This window comes from Anomaloglossus baeobatrachus, chromosome 6 (genome assembly GCF_048569485.1).
Source record: "Anomaloglossus baeobatrachus isolate aAnoBae1 chromosome 6, aAnoBae1.hap1, whole genome shotgun sequence".
Classification (NCBI taxonomy): Eukaryota; Metazoa; Chordata; class Amphibia; order Anura; family Aromobatidae; genus Anomaloglossus; species Anomaloglossus baeobatrachus.
The window spans coordinates 433,512,527-433,532,323 of NC_134358.1; the positions used below are offsets into that span (position 1 = coordinate 433,512,527).

Below are 19,797 nucleotides of genomic sequence, written 5' to 3' on the forward strand. Positions count from 1 at the left end.
GACACCAGGTAACGATAACTCTCTTTTCTTTTCAATATTATTTTTATTATAGTGAAAAATAGCATATGAAACACAATGCACACCTTCCAAGTAATGTTCAGAACAAAAAAATTAATATAACGTAACATAAAACAATGATTAAATGTGAGAAAATATAAGGCACTCGAATCTTGGAGGGAAGGATTTAGATCCAAAGTTCGGGCCACAGTTCTGGATAATTTTTCTTCCCTTGTCGGAAGTACCTCAGTTAGGTGTGTTTACCATTGCAGTCCATGTGAAATCAACAATAAACGTTTGTGAATAATTAACATTAGTGAAATGAACATATGTAAAACATGTCAATAGTATGATGGGGGGTGTAAAGAAAGGTAAGGATGGTTTCAAGAAGATATTGAGAGACAGGAGGTGTGAGTGGGGTTTAATCTAGATGAGAAATATATCATGGCTGGTTCAGGGGAGGGGGGTGGGAGCAGGTCAAGATGCCACCAATTCAAAGTACTCAGAGGATTCTCGAAAATTCAACCAGGGGGCCCAGATGAGTCTAAATTTATTTTGAGAGTGATAAGCTAAAGCTGCCAGCTCTTCAATATGATATAACTGGTCAATTTTGAGCATCCAATTTTGGATAGTAGGTATACTTGTCGAGCGCCAAAGGGGGGGATGAGCAGTTTGGCCGCCGCTAGTAGGAATAGGAGGAGAGTTTTGTTCGGAGTGTTTTGTAGGTTGCTGATCAAGTTCATGAAGATTAGGCTGGGTTGGGGGTTAAAGGACAGTTTACAGATCCGCTTGGTGTAGGTAATTACATTTTCCCAGAAGGACTGCAACTAATCGCACTGCCACCAAATGTGGAAGTATGTACCTCGTTCTCTTTTGCACCTCCAACATGACTCTGATGAGGAAGGGAACCATGTGCTAATTTGAGAAGGTGATACATACCATCTGGTAACTAATTTGTATGAGTTTTCCTGTACCTTCACACAATGTGATGGGCCAAAGGATCTCTTATAAATTTGGATCAAATCTCCTTCTGTAAAATTCCTGCCTAGATCTTTTTCCCATAATGATATGAATGCCCTTTTCTGCGGGAGCTATTTAAGACCAATATTTGATATAATTTAGACAGCACTTTTTGAGGGCATTTTGTTTGCGTAATCATAGATTCAAAAGTGGAAAGGTCCCTTCAGGGCAGCCCATTTGGTAAGTGATCCCGTACCGCTAACTTTAGTCTTTCATATTGAAGGAAGTTGAGTGAGTTTGGGGCTATGATCTTATTAAGCTGAGTCAGGGGTGTTAATGTTCTATCCTCTAACACTAGTTCCACTGGCGTAGTGAGTGTATGAAGCTGATCAGGAGTGCGTGATTGTGTGCTGTCTGAGTACAGCCCCGGCAAATCCATTATTCAGATTATCAGGGAAGGTGGAGGAATAAGATAATCTGCATGTTTTGTCCAAGTTTGAAGCGCATTCTTAAAGATTAAATTACCCGTCGTCGAGTCTCGAAGAAAATGTTTTGCCGAGTGAAGGATGGGTCTGAAGTTCATCGGACTGATGGAGTCTGCGATCAAGGTCCAAAGTTTGTTTGGAGATTTGCGAGTCCAATCTATTATCATTGATAGTATTGCTGCTGTGTGATATTTTTCTGGGTCTGGTGTCCCCATTCCTCCTTTGGACCTAGGTAGTACTAGGGTATTATAATTCAACCTCGGGCGCCTACCCTTCCAAATATAGTTGATGAAGAGGGTTATAGCTTTATCGAAAAAGGTCTGTGGTACCTGAATTGGTAACATCTGTGACACATAACTAAATTTTGGTAACACAAAGCTTTTTAATAGTTTTTACGTCCCATCCATGAGACAAATGGGGCTGACCATGAGGCTATTACTTTTAACAAAGATTTTAATAACGGGAAAAAGTTTAAAGAGACTAAAGAAGGCCAATGTGAGCATATCTTTATTCCCAGGTAGGTAATAAACTTGGGGGGGCCACTTAAAGGGGTATTTATTTTTTAGGGTATTAATTGTTGCTTGAGGGAGCTGTATACCCAAAGCCTCCGATTTGTCCAAATTAATTTTGAAATTTGACAGTGAGCCAAAATGTTCGAAGATTTCCAAGATAGCCGGAAATTCTTTGAGGGGTTCCGTCAACAGGAGAAGAAGGTCGTCGGTGAAGGCTGCCGCTTTATGTGTAGTTCCAGCTTTGGAAGCCCCTTTTATGTCCGGATGCTGTCGGATTCGTTGAATGAGGGTCTCCTTCACTAAAGCTGGTGTCACACACAGCGACAACGACAATGACGTCGCTGCTACGTCACCATTTTCTGTGACGTTGCAGCGACGTCCCGTCGCTGTCGCTGTGTGTGACATCCAGCAACGACCTGGCCCCTGCTGTGAGGTCGCCGGTCGTTGCTGAATGTCCAGCTTCATTTTTTGGTCGTCACTCTCCCGCTGTGACACACACATCGCTGTGTGTGACAGCGAGAGAGCGACGAAATGAAGCGAGCAGGGAGCAGGAGCCGGCGTCTGGCAGCTGCGGAAAGCTGTAACCAGTGTAAACATCGGGTAACCAAGGGAAGACCTTTCCCTGGTTACCCGATATTTACCTTCGTTACCAGCCTCCGCCCTTGCTGCCAGCGCCGGCTCCTGCTCTGTGCACATGTGGTTGTAGTACACATCGGGTAATTAACCCGATGTATACTGTAGCAAGGAGAGCAAGGAGCCAGCGCTAAGCAGTGTGCGCGGCTCCCTGCTCTCTGCACTGTGACATGTAGCTGCAGTATACATCGGGTTAATTAACCCGATGTGTACTGTACCTAGGAGAGCAAGGAGCCAGCGCTAAGCGCGGCTCCCTGCTCTCTGCACATGTAGCACAGCGACGTTATGATCGCTGCTGCGTCGTTGTGTTTGACAGCTAAGCAGCGATCATAACAGCGACTTACAAGGTCGCTGTTACGTCACAGAAAATGGTGACGTAACAGCGACGTCGTTGTCGCTGTCGCTTAGTGTGAACCCAGCTTTAGATGAACAGAGATGGAGAAAGCGGGCAGCCCTGCCGAGTTCCATTGTTAATGTTGAATGGGCTAGAAAGATCCCCATTTATCCTAATACGCGCTGTCGGGTGTGTATACATCTGAAAAATTGCCTCTATGAATGGGGTAGGAAAGGCGAAGCGCCGTAGTGTTTCTCTCATAAATATCCAATCGATCCTGTCAAAAGCCTTTTCCGCATCAGTGCCTAATAGCACTAAGGGTCTGCTGTGAGTAAGGGCATGCTGCATTAGATGGAGTATGCATATGGAGTTATCTCGTCCCTCTCTTCCCTTCACAAAACTCACTTGTTTGGGCGAGATAAGTGTAGGTAGAATGGTACTTAAACGGTCTGCTAAAAGGCTCGCAAATAATTTCAAATCATTATTCAGCAGTGAAATCGGTCTGTAGTTGCTACAGATTTCAGGGTCTTTTCCCTCCTTATGTATGAGGGTAATATGTGCTTCTGATTGTTTTGGAAAAGGGGAGCCCTGTAGCATAGCATTAAAGAGGTGAAGGAGATGAGGTAGTAGAGTTTCTTTAAAGGTCTTGTAATAAGAGATCGGTAGGCCATCTGGGCCAGGGCTTTTCCCTGTGGGGCACTTTGACAGGATCGACTGGAGCTCCTCAATAGAAAATGGCCTGTTCAGATTTGTTATATGGGTTGTGTTGAGCGTTGGAAGACGTAGTTCTGACAGAAAAGAGATTATGTCCTGTTGTCTCTTATCTGCTTGTTCTGGTGTCTCATGCTCTCAAATGTGATACAAGGAGGAACAATATTTGCTAAAGGCATCAGCAATAGCTTCAGTGTCTGCAAGTTTTTTTTATTTGAATCTTTTAAAGAATAAATGTACGTACGTGCTTTCCTTTTTTTGATCAGGGAAACCATAAGCTTAGATACTTTGTCTCCATGTACAAAGAGGCGATTCCTCCAGTTCATGTAGAACTTTGCAGACTGTTTGTTTAAGATATCTCTGAGCCTTTGTCTTAATTGTGTTAAGGGACTGAGGCTATGTGCGCACGTTGCGTAAATACATGCAGTTACGCTGCGCTTTGTAGCGCAGCGTAACTGCATGCGTCCTGCGTCCCCTGCACAGTCTATGGAGAGATTGTGCAGGGGCCGTGCGCACGTGGCGTTTTAGAGCGCAGCGCTTCGGCTACTGCCGAAGCGCTGCGTTCTAAGAAGTGACATGTCACTTCTTCCGTGCGCTTTGCCGGCAGCTCCTGCTCTGTCTATGGCAGGAGCTGCAGGCAGAGCGCATGGAATCGGCTTTTTTTTTTTTCACTACGGACATTTCTGCAGCGATTTAAAGAGCACATGTGCTCTTCAGATCGCTGCAAAAATGTCTGCAGTGACTGTATGCAACGTGCGCACATAGCCTGAGGATGTTTGGTGACTGAGAGGTTTTATGTTGCAGTTCCATTTTTTGTATCTCGGAATACAATGATGCCACCTCATCTTTTCTGGATTTATTTAAGAACGAGGATATGGAGATAAAGTCTCATATTACTGCCTTGTGCGCTTCCTACACTGTAGGAAAAGGGACTGTATCTTGAGTGTTAATATCAAAGTAATTTTTCAGGGCTTTCGTAACACGTGTTTTATACTAAGATTGAGACAAGAGAGATTCATTCAATCTCCATGTCCTGTTCCGGACCCTCTCCCCAAGTGTGATTTCCAGTTTTAAGATACAATGGTCCGAGTGGATGCTAGTAATAAGTTTGGCATGTTGTATCATGGACAGAGCTAAGAAAGGAACAAATATGTAGTAATGAGAGTAATCTCTTTCTGTTGGGTGGAGGTGTCTCCAGGCATCGACCAGTTGGGCCGAATGCAAGGATTTATGTATACGCATCAGCGCCGTTTTAGGATTAAAGGATCTGTTTGTGGAGGAATCAAGTTCCGGATTAAGGGCCACATTTATATCACCTCCCAGGATGAACGTACCCTCAATAAAATATTTAGCTTCCCTCAAAACCTTCGATGTCCAGACATCCTGCTTAGTGTTCGGGGCGTAGATATTTCCTATTGTTACTAGTGTATGTGCTATTTTCCCTTTGATAAATACAAATCAGCCCATATTGTCTGAAAAGGTATCCAGCAATTGAAAGGGTGTGTGCTTTGAGAAGACAATGGCTACTCCCCTGGCTTTTTTCGTAGTTGAGTATGAGTGAAACCATGTGTTGTAAAATGCTTTATCAAAGTTCGGTGACGTCTCTAGCATTAAGTGCGTTTCTTGTAGCAGAAGTATGTCTATCTTTTCTTTTTTAAGGTGGGCTAGAATTTGTGAGCGCTTGATGGGAGAGTTAAGGCCTCTTACATTGTAAGAGGCGAGTGTCAGCAGGTTGTGTTGTTTAGCCATAGTTAAACTGTGTGGATGCCCAGCTCAACCCACTCCAACCTTAGATCTCGAGCCAATGTAAAAGTGATACACAGAGAAAGGCAAGAGAGAGAGTATTAAGAGAAGGGGTATAGAGGGGGGAAGGTGTGACATAGAAGGAGAGGAGAATGGTGTGTATAGCAATCTTGTCCTTGTGAACCGTAACCATGGGGGATTTGTTGGGGTTTGTTGGGGTTCATTCAAATAAGCGGACAATTTTGGTCTGCCAGGGAGAACCCAATAATTAAATATAACAATATATGCAGAAGTTCAACCTAAATGAAAAACATTTTAAATCTGTAGCATGATAAGAGGGAGAGAACAAGAGACAACAGGTCAAATATTAAAATTTGTCAGAGGTATACTCATCACATATGCAGTCTTTATTCAGATGGAACAGGCGCCTTCCGTCAAACAGCCTCATGTCTGGTTTCAGACAGAGGTGGCTTGGTAGGTCTTGGTCTGGGGCGTTGATTTTTCGGATATTCCACGGTTTCCCATGGCTGCTGCGTGGGGAGTGGTGGAAGATGTAGAGCAGGTTGGAGGAGATTCAGATATGGAGTAGATCCTGGTGGGATGTCCAGTTCCGCGCAAAGGTTGGAGAAGTCCTTGGCAGATCTTGCAGTGAACTTCTTCCCCTTGGCCGAAACCAAAGTACCGAAGGGGAACAGCCAACGGAATTGGAATTGTTGTTTCCTCAGTTCGTCCGTGAGAGGTTCAAGGAGGCGCCTCTTGGCTAATGTAGAAGGGGCTATGTCTTGGAAGATTGCAATGTTAGATCCTTCATGTTGGATGTTAGGGTCTGATCTGGATTTTTGGAAGATTTTGTCCTTAAGGCGGAAATCTAGAATTCGGCAGATAACATCTCTGGGAGGATCGTTGGGATTGGGTTTTGGGCGTAGTGCTCTGTGTGCCCTCTCTATGATTAACTGGTGTTTTCTTCAGCATCCAAATAGTTTGAGAAGAGGGCAGTTAGTGTTTTAGAGATGTCCTCCGTGATTACCGTTTCCGGAAGACCCCGTATCCGGAGATTGTTTTGTCTGTTCCGGTTTTCCAGGTCCCCCATTGCGGCATATATTTTCTAGATGTGATCATCATGTATATGAAGGTTGGTTTCCAGCTCTTGGGCATGGGATATGATGGCCGTCTGAGACTGCTCCAGCTCCTCCACTCTGTGACCCAGTTGGTGAATGTCTCTTTTAATGTCAGATAGATCTTTTGCCAGAGGTGCTAAGGCTGTTTTGAGTATTCTGGTAATAAATGCCCTGGAGATTGGCTTGTCTGGGCTATCAAGCAGTTCTGTTTCTGTGTCAGACATCTGAATTGTGGTCAGGTGTATGTTGTCCTCCTTTGTTCTGCTCTGTTTGTTGTTTATTTTTCTGTTGCTTGTTAACGAATTTGTCCATCTCTTTCTTGTGGGGTTTGGATGCGTGATATACCTCTGTTGATGCGGATTTCTGGCCAAACGTAACCATGTTATATCCTGTTCATCTGTAGGTTGAGCTGGGGTTCTCCCAGGTAGCAGAGAGATTGATTTATTGCATTCCTCTAAGACCCAGTACCTGCTAGTCCGTTTAAGTTAGGTGCTTGGTTCTGGTGAATGTATGACCCTGGTGTCCCAGGGGGTATGTTCAGTGACCAGGCTTCCTGAGACAAGCAGTAAAGAGATCTACGTATGGGGATATCTTCTTATGATCTACTTGCTAGGATGTAGATCGTTTCCCCTTCACAATATAATCAGGTGTGTTCCCTTTAAGAGTCACTGAGTACTGGACCTTATCTGGTTAATATTTGTTTAAGCTGCTCCAAGGAGGAAAAGGGGGGGAGGTGTATGCCTGTATATCTGCTCCTCAGTGTCTCAAAGTGCAGGACAGCATTTTCCTGCTTCCAGTCACCATCTACTGGACCCAATCACATACGGTAGATAAGTCACTACAGGGGGGAGGATTGACAAGGCCCTGTCTGCTACGGCCTCAGCAGCCGCTCTCACTAGGTGATGATAACTCTCATCAGAACTGCTGGGTCTCGCTGAGCTTAGTGTTGAGGCGACTGCTCTCATGAGCATTGTTGTCATACCTAGAGTTTGGAAATTGCTGTACTTTACTGCTATTTATAGATGCTGGGTGACAATAACTTTCATCAATGCTGCCATCTCAACATTGCACTCAGCGAGACCAGGCAGTTCCCATGAAAGTTATCATCACCCCGTGACTGTGAATAGCTGTACTTTACTGTTGCGCACAGTCACCAGAGTTGAAGTTCTGGATCATGGATTACGTCAGAGCTTCTTGGGAAATATTTTTGTAAAGAATTAGTGAACGAGAAAAAGTGTGGAGGGAGTCTTTATTCAAATAATCTATTTGTTTTCCTGTGACTGTGTGTTTTTATTCTTTACACTTACTGGGTTAGTAATGGGGGTGTCTGATAGACACCTCTCCATTACTAACCCAGGAGCTTGATGTCAGTTGACATTACATCAACCTTATTAGTTATTAACGTATTAACCCAATTGCCAATATACCAGGGCAATTGGGAAGAGCCGGGCAAAGCACCAGAATTGGCAAATCTAATGTGATGTGCCAATTCTGGTGCGGCTGCGTGCTGCTATTTTTAGCCTTGGAAGAGTCAAAAACCATGGGCCTTCTCAGCCTGATAATACCAGCACACAGCTGTCTACTTTGCCTTAGCTGGTGATCACAAATGGGGGGATCTTATGCTATTTTGCTAAATTGTTTATTTATTTGGTTAAACCAGGTTAAACATTGTTTATCTAGGATTAAACCTAATAAATAAATAAATGAATGAATTAAAACATGGCATGGGGTTCTCCCTATTTTTGAGTACCAGCCAAGGTAAAGCAGACAGCTTCGATCTGCATATTACTTCATTTAAGACCTGATGATGCAATGCGACCAGCCAATCACAGTAATGCCAGTAGGCAAAATGTATATGACATTTTGACAGGAAAACCCCACATGTTTAGTAGCAGAAAATCAGCCACAAAACATGTGGTGCAGGGACACGAGCATGGCGATTGAGCACCCCTGATACTTGGCCGAGTAATGAGCAATGCTGTGCACGCTCGCTCAACACTATGTACTATATAATTCCAGCTACAAAAATAAGGTTTTAATTACAAGCTAAGCCTGATTTTCTTTTATTTCCCCAGTTCAGATGAGCCCTGGTTTGGCACATGGAGAGGTAAGACATTAGTGAAAGGGACCTTCCATATTTAGGTAGACCTTGACAAGATTGGATGGCTTTAGCACTCTTTGATGCACCTGCACATTAATTTAATACTAAAGGTATTTGGGTCCCATATTGTCTTTTTTGTACTACATATTGGGGAAGGTGGCTCCTTCTAGGGCTCCGCACCCTTATCCACTCATCTTTCTCACATACAACTTTAACTGCAAGCTTATTAGCCTGTTTTTCTTTCAGTATCCCAATTCAGATAAAGCCTAGGTTGGCACATAGAGAAATTAAACATTAGTGAATAGGGACAATCCATATAAAATGTAACCCTTGAAGTGGTTGTATGAGTTTTTACACTCTTTTAAAAAAAAATAAATAAAAAATTAATTAATTGCAGTGTGCTGCTTCATAGTGTATGTAAGAGTTACTATTTTATCAATAGTTTGATGACAACTCATAAGAACATTATACAACCCTAATTCCAAAAAAAGATGGGATGCTGCATAAAATGTAAAGAAAACAAGAATGTAATGATTTGGAAATCTGTTATCGCCACATTTTCACAACAAAACATAATAGGGCACAATCAGAAGTTGATTTTAATTTAATTAAATAATTTATGGCAACAACCCAACTCAGAAAAGTTGGGACAGGGTTAACAAATGGCTTAAAACGCAAATGGTACTAATAAAAAAAGCCAGGCCAGAGGGTCAGTTTTCTACTAACTCACTGCGTATAAAAAGAGCATGTTAGAGAGGCAGGGTCTCTCAGAAGCAAAGATGGTCAGAAATGCACTAATCTGTGAACAACTGTCTAAAACTTATGGAATAATTTTAGAAATATTGGATGTTAGTGATCTAGGGGCCCTTACATGGCACTCTAATAAAAACAGGCCTATTTGGTCATGAATGCTGGAGTTGTAATTACTATTAGAAATTGCTACCAATACTACTTTTTTAAGACTATTTAAGGTTACAGGAATAAAGGAAGCCGAACACTTTCATATAGACACATATACAGATTTGCAAGCATAAGCATTAAAAATGTGTCAGGTCATAACTGACAGTAAGGAGTGTCAGTGTAATTGTACCATCTTTTACTATCTTACCATTATGCTTTTGTTTGAGATATATAGCAATATAAAAATATATCTCATACTTGAAGTAAAGCATTGTGTGCAAATGGGAAATCATTATATATTGTAAGCCTCCAAAGCAGTCAACTTTGACCACAAATACATTAAAAATGTATGATACTACTACAGAGTATTTATCTTAAACATATGATCCAATAAATTCCCGTTATTAGATTAAAAGTATTTCATTATAGATTTCATCTCATTTCCATTCAGGCCACCGGCACTTACCTTGGTATATCCTAGGTAATTCCTTCCTAATTCAATTTGTATTACATTTTCTAAGTAGATCTTATATCTTATATAATACATTAGGTGAGCTGCAGCAGAGAAAATACTATAGCCTGGAATATACCTCTTGGTCTTTTTTGCCTATTGTTATTCTCGCAGACAATTTTAATAATTTTATATGGCATTTTGATCACTATCTTGATTCCAAGAACGACAAGCCAATTGTACTGACAACATACTGTACATTATAGCCTCTACAGTCTAAGTGGTCTCACCCAAACAACTGGAAGCCAGTACGTTTTGCAGATGAAGCATCATGTCCTTCATGTCTGTATCCTGTTCAATGTTGGAAAAAAAAAAGAAAAAAAAAAAAAAAAGAGGTCAATTTTGCTACAATTAAGTCACTCTAAATTCGCCGGATTATATGAAAAATAAGGTTTTCATCCACCTCCCCCAAAATTGACACTTTCTCATCATTATGGTCTTATATGTACCATTTTTACCCCATATGCAATCTGTATTGCATCCGTATGCCCATTTTTATATCTGACATCTGTATGGTCTCAGTTTTATACGTCAGCAGTTAATAGAAAAATACTAAATACAGTTTACTATATTAACCCTTTACTTCCAAAGCCTGTTTTCACCTTCCTGACAAGGCCAATTTTTTCAATTCTGATCAATTTATGAGGTAATAACTCTGAAACGCTTCAATGGATCCCAGTAATTCTGAGATTTTTTTTGTGACATATTGTACTTTATGTTAGTGGCAAACTTAGGTAGAATTTTTTTGCATCTATTTGTGAAAATATCGAAATTTTGGCAAATATTTTGAAAATGTTGCGCAGTTATCAAACTTTGAATTTGTATGCCCTTAAACCAGAGAGTTATATCACACAAAATAGTTGATAAATTAAATTAATTTCCCACATGTCTATTGTACATGAGCATCATACTTGAAACATATTTTTTTTGTTAGGAAGTTAGAGGGGTTAAAAGTTTATAAGCAATTTCTCATTTTTCCACCAAACTTTACAAAACCAATTTTTTGAGGGACCACATCACATTTGAAGTAACTTTGAGGAGCATATATGACAGGAAATACTGAAAAGTGACACTACTTTAAAAACTTCACCCCTTAAAGCACTCAAAATCACATTCAACAAGTTTATTAACCCTTTAGGTGCATCACAGGAACTGAAGCAGTGTGGAAAGAAAAAAATGAAAATTTTACTTTTTTCCACAATAATGTTGCTTTAGCTCCAAAATCTGCATTTTCACAAGGGTAGCAGGAAAAAATGGACCATAAAATTTGTTGTGCAATTTCTCCTCAGTTTATATATAACCTATATGTGGTGTAAAATTACTGTTTGGGTGCACAGCAGGGTTTGGAAGGGAAAGAGCATCATTTGACTTCAGAAGAGCAAAATTGGCTGAAATAGGCAGTGGGTGCCATGTCACATTTGGAGAGCCCATGATGTGACTAAACAGAGGAAACGTCTCACAATTGACCCAATTTTGGAAACTAGACCACTTAGGAAATATATCTATATGTGTGGTGAGCACCATAAACCCCCAGGTGCTTCACAGAATTTTGTCTTTTTTTTTACAATGGTAACAGGAGAAAATGCACAAAATAATTTAATTGTGCAATTTCTCCTTAGTGTGCCGATACCCCGTATGCGGTGGAAAACTACTGCTTGGGCACATGGCAGGGCTCAGTAGGGAATAAGCATCATTTTACTACTGGAATGCAAAATTGACCAGAATTGATAAGGAATGCTATATCACGACTGGAGAGATGTTCATGTGGCTACAAAGTGGAAATGCCTCCACAAGTCACCCCATTTTGCAAAAATATACTACTAAATTAATTTATCTAGATGTGTGGTGAGCACTTTTTACTCCACAGGTGCTTCACTGAATTTTACAACACTGAGCCATCTTACCACAGAAATGTTGCTTTAACCACAATTTCTCTATTTTCACAAGAGTAACAGAAGAATTTTGTTGTGCAATTTCTCCATCTGTTTGGGTGTATAGCAGGGCTAGGAAGGTAAGGAGCACTGTTTGATTTTTGGAGCGCAAAATTAGCTGTAAAAGATAGCGGATGCCATGTCACGTTTGCAGAGCCCCTGATGCACCAAAACTGTGGAAACCCCCCAGAAATTACCTCGTTTTAGAAACTACATCTCTTAAGGGATATATCCAGTCATGATGAGCACCTTGAGCCCACAGGTGTTTCACAGAATTTTATAAGGATGAGCCATGAGAATGAAAAAATACAATTTTACCACAAAAATGTTTCTTTAATTCCAAACTATTTCATTTTCACAAGAGTAAGTGTGACGCCCTGGCCAGCCAGGTAGTCACAGATAGGGCTCCGCATTACACCGTTCCCTAACAAGGTGACAGGAGCCAAACATATAAAACCCTAGTCACTCCCCTCAGTGCTTGATGGACACACCAGGGGGGCGGAACCAGGCAGTTGGAAGATGCCCACCAAGGAGTCACAGACAGCCTGGGGCAGGAAAGTTTAGTCGAGTCGTAAAGTTCAAGTCTAGAGGTCAAGAGGAGAGGTGTGTGGGCTGGAGCTGTGTGCAGCTCCAGCAAAGGAAAGACCCAAACTGAACCGGTGCCAGGGTAGGAGCCCTGGTACTGCTGGCTAGGAGGCAGATGGAGGCCTCTGTCTGCAGGAGCCGGGAAGACGGCGCGGTGGAAGCGTGGTGGACCGGGACAGGGCAGTGGCCCGCCAGTACCAACCTGGGGAACCGACCCGGAAACCGCACAAAGGGGGGTACTCAGACCCTGAAGCTAGGGCTACTGGGGGCTAGCTAATTAACTGATTGCGGCCAGGACTAGAGGTCCTGTCCCACCCAAAGTCCCGACTGAAGGCAACAGCCCAACAAGGTGGATAGAAAGCCACCGCCATGGCACAGAGATCCCACGGGCCAGCGTCTACGGGCAAAGGGCTCCTCAAGCAACCAAAAGCCGGGAGCGGACTCCTGAAGTTGCAAGCGCAGGTAGTCCACCATCACAAACAGGTGCAGGAGAAAGGCAGAGACCACCAACCGGGTGGGGGACCAGACTGCGGCCGGCTGCGGCACCGACCACCATCACCTTGGTTTACCAGAGACTCGTGTGTTTACTAATCATGAGTACATCAGTGCCCTCCGGCCGCCCACCTCCCTGCACCGCCAAACACCCCCAACGGGTCCCGGGGCCACCATCCCTGCCCACGGAGGGGTTAACAACTTGCTGCGCAACATCTCCCCCGGGCGCCCCGTAACTGCAGCAGTGGTGTCTACCTTCACCACATCCCGTGGGTGGCGTCATGAACTTAAACACGGCTCCGGCCGTACACATACATCCCCAAACCGCAAACCCCTTTATGATCGACGTGACCGCAGGACCCCCGGGTCCGGAGACCCTCGAGCCACCCACTGAAGGTCTGGATCCGAGCGGCTCGGCTGCCGAGCACGGGGCGGTATATAAGAAGAGAAAATGGATCACAAAATTTGTTGTGCAATTTCTCATGAGTACAGTGATGCCCCACATGTGGTGAAAAGCTACTATTTGGGCATACGGCAGAGCTCGGAAGGGAAGGAGTGCTCTCTTGGCTGAAATATTGGAATTTGCTGGAATGGTTTGCGGGTGCCATGTCCCATCAGCAAAGCCCCTGAGGTGCCAGAACAGGAGAACTCCCCCACAAGTGACTCCATTTTACAAAGTGCACCCCTCAATTAATTAATGCAGGGGTACAGTGAACATATTGACACCATAGGTGTGTCACAAAATGTAATACTATTGGACGATGAAGAAAAAAATAATTTAATTTTTACCACTAAAATGCTGTTTTAGCCCCAGATTTCCAATTTTTACAAGGGAAATAGGTAAAAAAATGCCCCATAATGTGTTGAACAATTTATCCTAAATGTGGAAATATACAACAATTCACTGTACAGTACTGTTTTGCTGACGTACAAGCATGGGAGGGAAGGAGTGTCACTTGATTTTTGGACCACAGATTTTCCTAGTGCCAGAACAGAATTAATCCCGTCAGTTGACCAAATTTTGGAAATTACATCCTTCTGGGAATTCATCTATGGGTGTCGCGACGATTTAGTCACTGAAAAACACCCATGGACTCAAATACAGTGAATGTTACAGAATTAAGAAATTTAAAAAAGCCCTTGTAATGCCCAGTACATTGTAGTGCCCGTCCAGGGTGCCCAGCTCATGCTTCTGGAGACACACACAATGTAAATTAAGCTGGCTTTCCTTCTACAATAATGCTAAACACGTGTACTTTAACTATGGTTTAGACACATTGTGGTGCTGAGAAGGGATTGGGGCATTTGGATTTGAGAGGGCAGATTTTGCTGAATTTCTTTTTTTGGGGGAGCCATAGCGCTTTTTCAAAGCTTTTGTGCTACCAATAACGTGGACGCCCCATATATTTCCATTAACAGATGACAGACCTGAGTAGGGAATTGTTTTTTTGTGGCTTGAGTTGTATGCTATAGGTGGCAATTTGGGGTGCATAACACTTTGGATCAGCTCACATTTATCCTATGCTCTATATTGAAGACTTACATCGGTGTTTCCATCAACATGTTTGAAATACGTGATTTAGGTGAAACCCCCGATGGATCCATTCGCTATAATGAAACAGCATAGCTCCATTAGACACTGTTTGGCTTCTGTTCAGCTGTGTTCTTCTTTTCAAAAGGTGCATAAAACTGTTGCTGACCGCACTTTTTTGAATGCCTAAAAAGACAAGTAAAAATATGGACACTACAGGATCACAGGCCAAACGGGAGTTTAAAATGACTCCATCAGCCTCATTACAGTGAATTTTTCATTGGGAATTTTGAATTACGTTTTTCTGAGATTTACATCTAAACCCCGGTGTAAGCGCTCAACATAGAGCACAGGATTAATGTGATTTACATCATACTGCGATCATTGGGAGAGGCAGAATGAACAAATCAACAGCAGTTGAAGAATTTGCTTTATTTATGTGTTACAAGTAATAAGGCAGCTGTATTCCTTAGTTCAGTACAATTACAGAAATACCAGATTTATAATTTTTTTTTACTTTTGGCTACTATCACATTAAAAAAATGCTTTTTTTTTTACAAAATAAAGGTTTATTGCAAATACCGAATTTTGAAGGCTATAGTTTTTTATGTTTCTGCTGAGTCATGTGAAATCTTGGTGCGGGATGAGGTAACATTTTTATTGGTTCTATTTTGGGCCACATAATATTTTTTTTTATTACTTTCTATTATGCTTTTTGTGAGGCAGACTCAATAAGAGACAACAATTCAAGAATTTTTTTTATTATTATTTTTTTTGTGTCATTCACCATGTCGTAAAAGTGATAAGAAAGCTTTATTATTTGGCTCAGTAAGATCACAGCAATACTACATTTACATTTTTATGTGTGTTTTGCCAGTTTTACACAATAAAACAATTTTATAGCAAAAAAATAGTTTTTCCATTGCTGTATTCTGAGATTTATAGCTTTTTTATTTTTTTTCACATACAGAGCTATATGGTGGCTTGTTTTATGAAGGACAAGATAACATTTTCAGATAAATGTTTTTTTATTTACATATAACTTTTCGATCACGTTTTATTCCACTTTTTTGTCAGCTATATGATGAAAACGTTGCTTATGATGCTACGTTTCTTATTAATATTTTTACAGTGTTCACTGAAGGGGTTAACTAGTGTGCCAATTTTATAGATCAGGTTGTTCTGAACACCGAAATACCAAATACAGTATGTGTACTTTTCTTGTTTATTTGTATTTCTACATAAATATATGTATTTATAGGTATAATTTTTTTTCATTTTTTAATTCTTTATTTTCTGATTTATTTTTTTTTAGATCTTTACATTTTTTTCACTCTTTTTTTACTAAGTCTCTATATAAAACATTAATTTTTATTAATCTGATCGCTGGTATAAGCTATTGCAATGCACAAACATTGCAATGCATTATACATGTGTGTGTGGCCCTGACAGATCGCCTCTTAGACCATCCTCCTGGCATGGTCTAACAGGCCGTCCGTCATAGCCAGGTATCCTGTATGTCGTCATCTGATCTTGGGTTGCCATGGAAATGATGAAGCCCTTGTGATCACGTTGTGGGGTTCCCAAATGGGTGGTAAAGATAGAGCACTCCCTCTCCTAAATGTTGCGATCGATATCGATTGTGGAATCTAGGGGGTTGAACGGCTGTGAGAGCTGGGTTTCAGCTGTCATGTAAGTCGAGCTCCCGGCGGGGATTGGGCAGACACAGCTCCTGTGCCAGCATAATCACCAGGATGTACATTCATTTGCAGGAATGCACTGCAATTTAGGACGTACCAGTACATACAATGTCAGGAAGAAGTTAATAATTGCAAAATGTCCGTAAAAATTGGATTTAACCCCTTCACGACCGCGGGCAGTAAAATTACGTCCTATTTTAACGTGACTTAACGACCAGGGACGTAATTTTACTGCCTAAACTTCATTTGATTGCCGTGGCCATAGCAACGGCTTTCAAATGATGTCCCCTGCTGTTTCTTACAGCAGGGGACCTTTGCTTGACCCCAGGGGGGGTGGCATCGCCACCCCCTATCGACGATCGATGTGATTGGCTGTTCAAATCTGAACCGCCAACCACATCGATCGCACTAATTTCGGCAAAAATAATGCCCGAATTAGTGCGATCCTGTGAGATCCAGCTATGAGATGCCGCAGCTGCTGCAGCATATCATAGGTGGACCTCAAACATGCCGCCCCCAGCCCCTGCAGCACTGATTGGAGCGATCGTGCTATGACGCGCAATCGCTCCAATCAGTGTGCAGTGGGGCGGTCTGATCTGCCGGTGGCCGCCCTCCCCAGGCCTGTACTGCTCTGGGGACCCTCCCCCAACATGGCTGCAGCGTGGAGTGGCTGGTACTTTTGGTACCACGCCACCGCTGCTGCCGCCGCAGACGCCGCCTCTGCTGTCACCGCGCCAGCTCCAAAGGTAAGTATTGCGCTCCGGCGATGGCCCCTGTGCGCTCCCGTGAAGGCCCCTGCGCGCTCCCGTGAAGGCCCCTGCCCGTGCCCCCCCAGATCTGCCCCCCTACGCCCCGATCTGCCCCCCTACGCCCCGATCTGCCCCCCGGCATCCCGATCTGCTCCCCACGCGATCTGCCTGCCTCCTCTGTCATCTGCTTCCAAGGTTCCTTCCTTCTGCCTTTGCTTCTCCGCCCCCTCTGCTCTCCCTCTAACCCCCCCCCATCTGCCCCCCCTCTGCCCCCCCCTCTCCCCATCCCCCCCTGCCCCCCCCGACGTCCTCTTACCTGCCTTCACGGGTCGTCCGAGGTCTTCACTGGCCCGATCACATCTGCCTCCATCTGGGTCCTTCTGCCTTCTGCTGATCTGTCCAACGTCCTGCCTGCTGCTGGTGTAAAGCTGTCTATCTCACTGCCTTCTTGTTCCTCTGCAACTCTTCTGGTCAGTGATCCTCTTGGTACTGTGAGTATAACTTTTTTTTTTTTTTTTTTTTATTGTATCCTGTCCATTTTTACACTTCATCTGTCCGTGCGTCCCGCCAAGCGCTGATCAGGGATGCAGATAACGGATCTGCATCCGTGGTCAGTTTTTGGCATGACTTTTTTCCGTATTCGCGACGCTTTTTGTATCGCGTCCGTCCGTGCGTCCCGCCGAGCAGGGATGCAGATAACGGATCGGCATCCCTGCTCAATTTTTGGCGTGACTTTTTTCCGTATTCCCGACGCTTTTTGTATCGCATCCGTCCGTGCGTCCCGCCGAGCGCTGATCAGGGATGCAGATAACGGATCGGCATCCCTGCTCAATTTTTGGCGTGACTTTTTTCCGTATTCGCGACAATTTTTGTATGGCATCTGTCTGTGCGTCCCGCCGAGCGCTGATCAGGGATGCACATAACATATCTGCATCCATGGTCAATTTTTGGCGTGACTTTTTTTTTTATGTATCCCCGACGCTTTTTTTATCGCATCCGACCGTGCGTCCTGCAGCGACCGATCAGTGCACTGCGTCTGTGCGTTTGAAAAGTCAAATGGCGCTCCTTCTCTTCTGAGCCCCGCCATGCGCCCAAACAATTACTTTCCACCACATATGAGGTATCTGCGTACTCAGGAGAAAATGCACAATACGTTTTATGGTGCATTTTTTCCTGATAGCCTTGTGAAAAAAAAAGCTACCTAGTTGAAGCAACCGTTTTGTGGTAAAAAAAAATTTTTTCTTTTCACGGCTCAACGCTATAAACTTCTGTGAAGCCCCCAGGTGTTCAAAGTGCTCACCAAACATCTAGAAAAATTATTTGAGGGCTCTAGTTTCCAAAATGGTGTCACTTGTGGGGGAGCTCCACTGTTTAGGCACCATAGGGGGTCTCCAAACGTGACATGGCGTCCGCTAATGATTCCAACCAATTTTGCTGTCAAATGGCGCTCCTTCTCTTCTGAGCCCCGCCATGCGCCCAAACAATTACTTTCCACCACATATGATGTATCTGCGTACTCAGGAGAAAATGCACAATACATTTTATGGTGCATTTTTTCCTGTTACCCTTGTGAAAAAAAAAGCTACCTAATTGAAGCAACCGTTTTGTGGTAAAAAATTTTTTTTTTCTTTTCACGGCTCAACGCTATAAACTTCTGTGAAGCCCCCAGGTGTTCAAAGTGCTCACCAAACATCTAGAAAAATTATTTGAGGGCTCTAGTTTCCAAAATGGGGTCACTTGTGGGGGAGCTCCATTGTTTAGGCACCTCAGGGGGTCTTCAAACCTGACATGGCGTCCGCTAATGAGTGCAGCTAATTTTGCATTTAAATGGCGCTCCTTGCCTTCCGAGCACTGCCGTGTGTCCAAACATTTGATTTCCACCACATATGAGGTATCTGCGTACTCAGGAGAAAATGGACAATACATTTTATGTTGCATTTTTTCCCGATACCCTTGTGAAAAAAAAAGCTACCTAGTTGAAGCAACAGTTTTGTGGTAAAAAAAAATTTTTTTTCTTTTCACGGCTCAACGTTATAAACTTCTGTGAAGCCCCCAGGTGTTCAAAGTGCTCATCAAACATCTAGAAAAAATATTTGAGGGCTCTAGTTTCCAAAATGGGGTCACTTGTGGGGGAGCTCCATTGTTTAGGCACCTCAGGGGGTCTTCAAACCCGACATGGCGTCCGCTAATTAGTGCAGCTAATTTTGCGTTCAAAAATTCAAATGGCGCTCCTTGCATTCCGAGCACTGCCGTGTGTCCAAACATTTGATTTCCACCACATATGAGGTATCTGCGTACTCAGGAGAAAATGGACAATATATTTTATGTTGCATTTTTTCCCAATACCCTTGTGAAAAAAAAAGCTACCTAGTTGAAGCAACAGTTTTGTGGTAAAAAAAAATTTTTTTCTTTTCACGGCTCAACGTTATAAACTTCTGTGAAGCCCCCAGGTGTTCAAAGTGCTCATCAAACATCTAGAAAAAATATTTGAGGGCTCTAGTTTCCAAAATGGGGTCACTTGTGGGGGAGCTCCATTGTTTAGGCACCTCAGGGGGTCTTCAAACCCGACATGGCGTCCGCTAATGAGTGCAGCTAATTTTGCGTTCAAAAATTCAAATGGCGCTCCTTCCCTTCCGAGCTCCGCTGTGCACCCAAACAATTGATTTTTACCACATATGGGGTATCGGCGTACTCAGGAGAAAATGCACAATAAATTGTAGGGTGCACTTTCTCTTTTCTCCCTTGTGAAAATGAAAATTTTATGGCTAAAGTAACATTTTTGTGTTAAAAAGTAAAATTTTCAT

At 43.0% G+C, this 19,797-nt stretch overlaps 1 protein-coding gene across 1 annotated transcript in view; it reads right to left on the reverse strand.

The window, feature by feature from the left end:
- The window catches only part of NEK11 (NIMA related kinase 11), a 430,667-nt gene that overhangs the window by 77,469 nt on the left and 333,401 nt on the right, over positions 1-19,797 (reverse strand). The window contains exon 14 of the mRNA XM_075315207.1: positions 10,236-10,296. Within this exon, the coding sequence (XP_075171322.1) occupies positions 10,236-10,296 (61 nt within the window). The remainder of the gene's footprint in view (positions 1-10,235; positions 10,297-19,797) is intronic.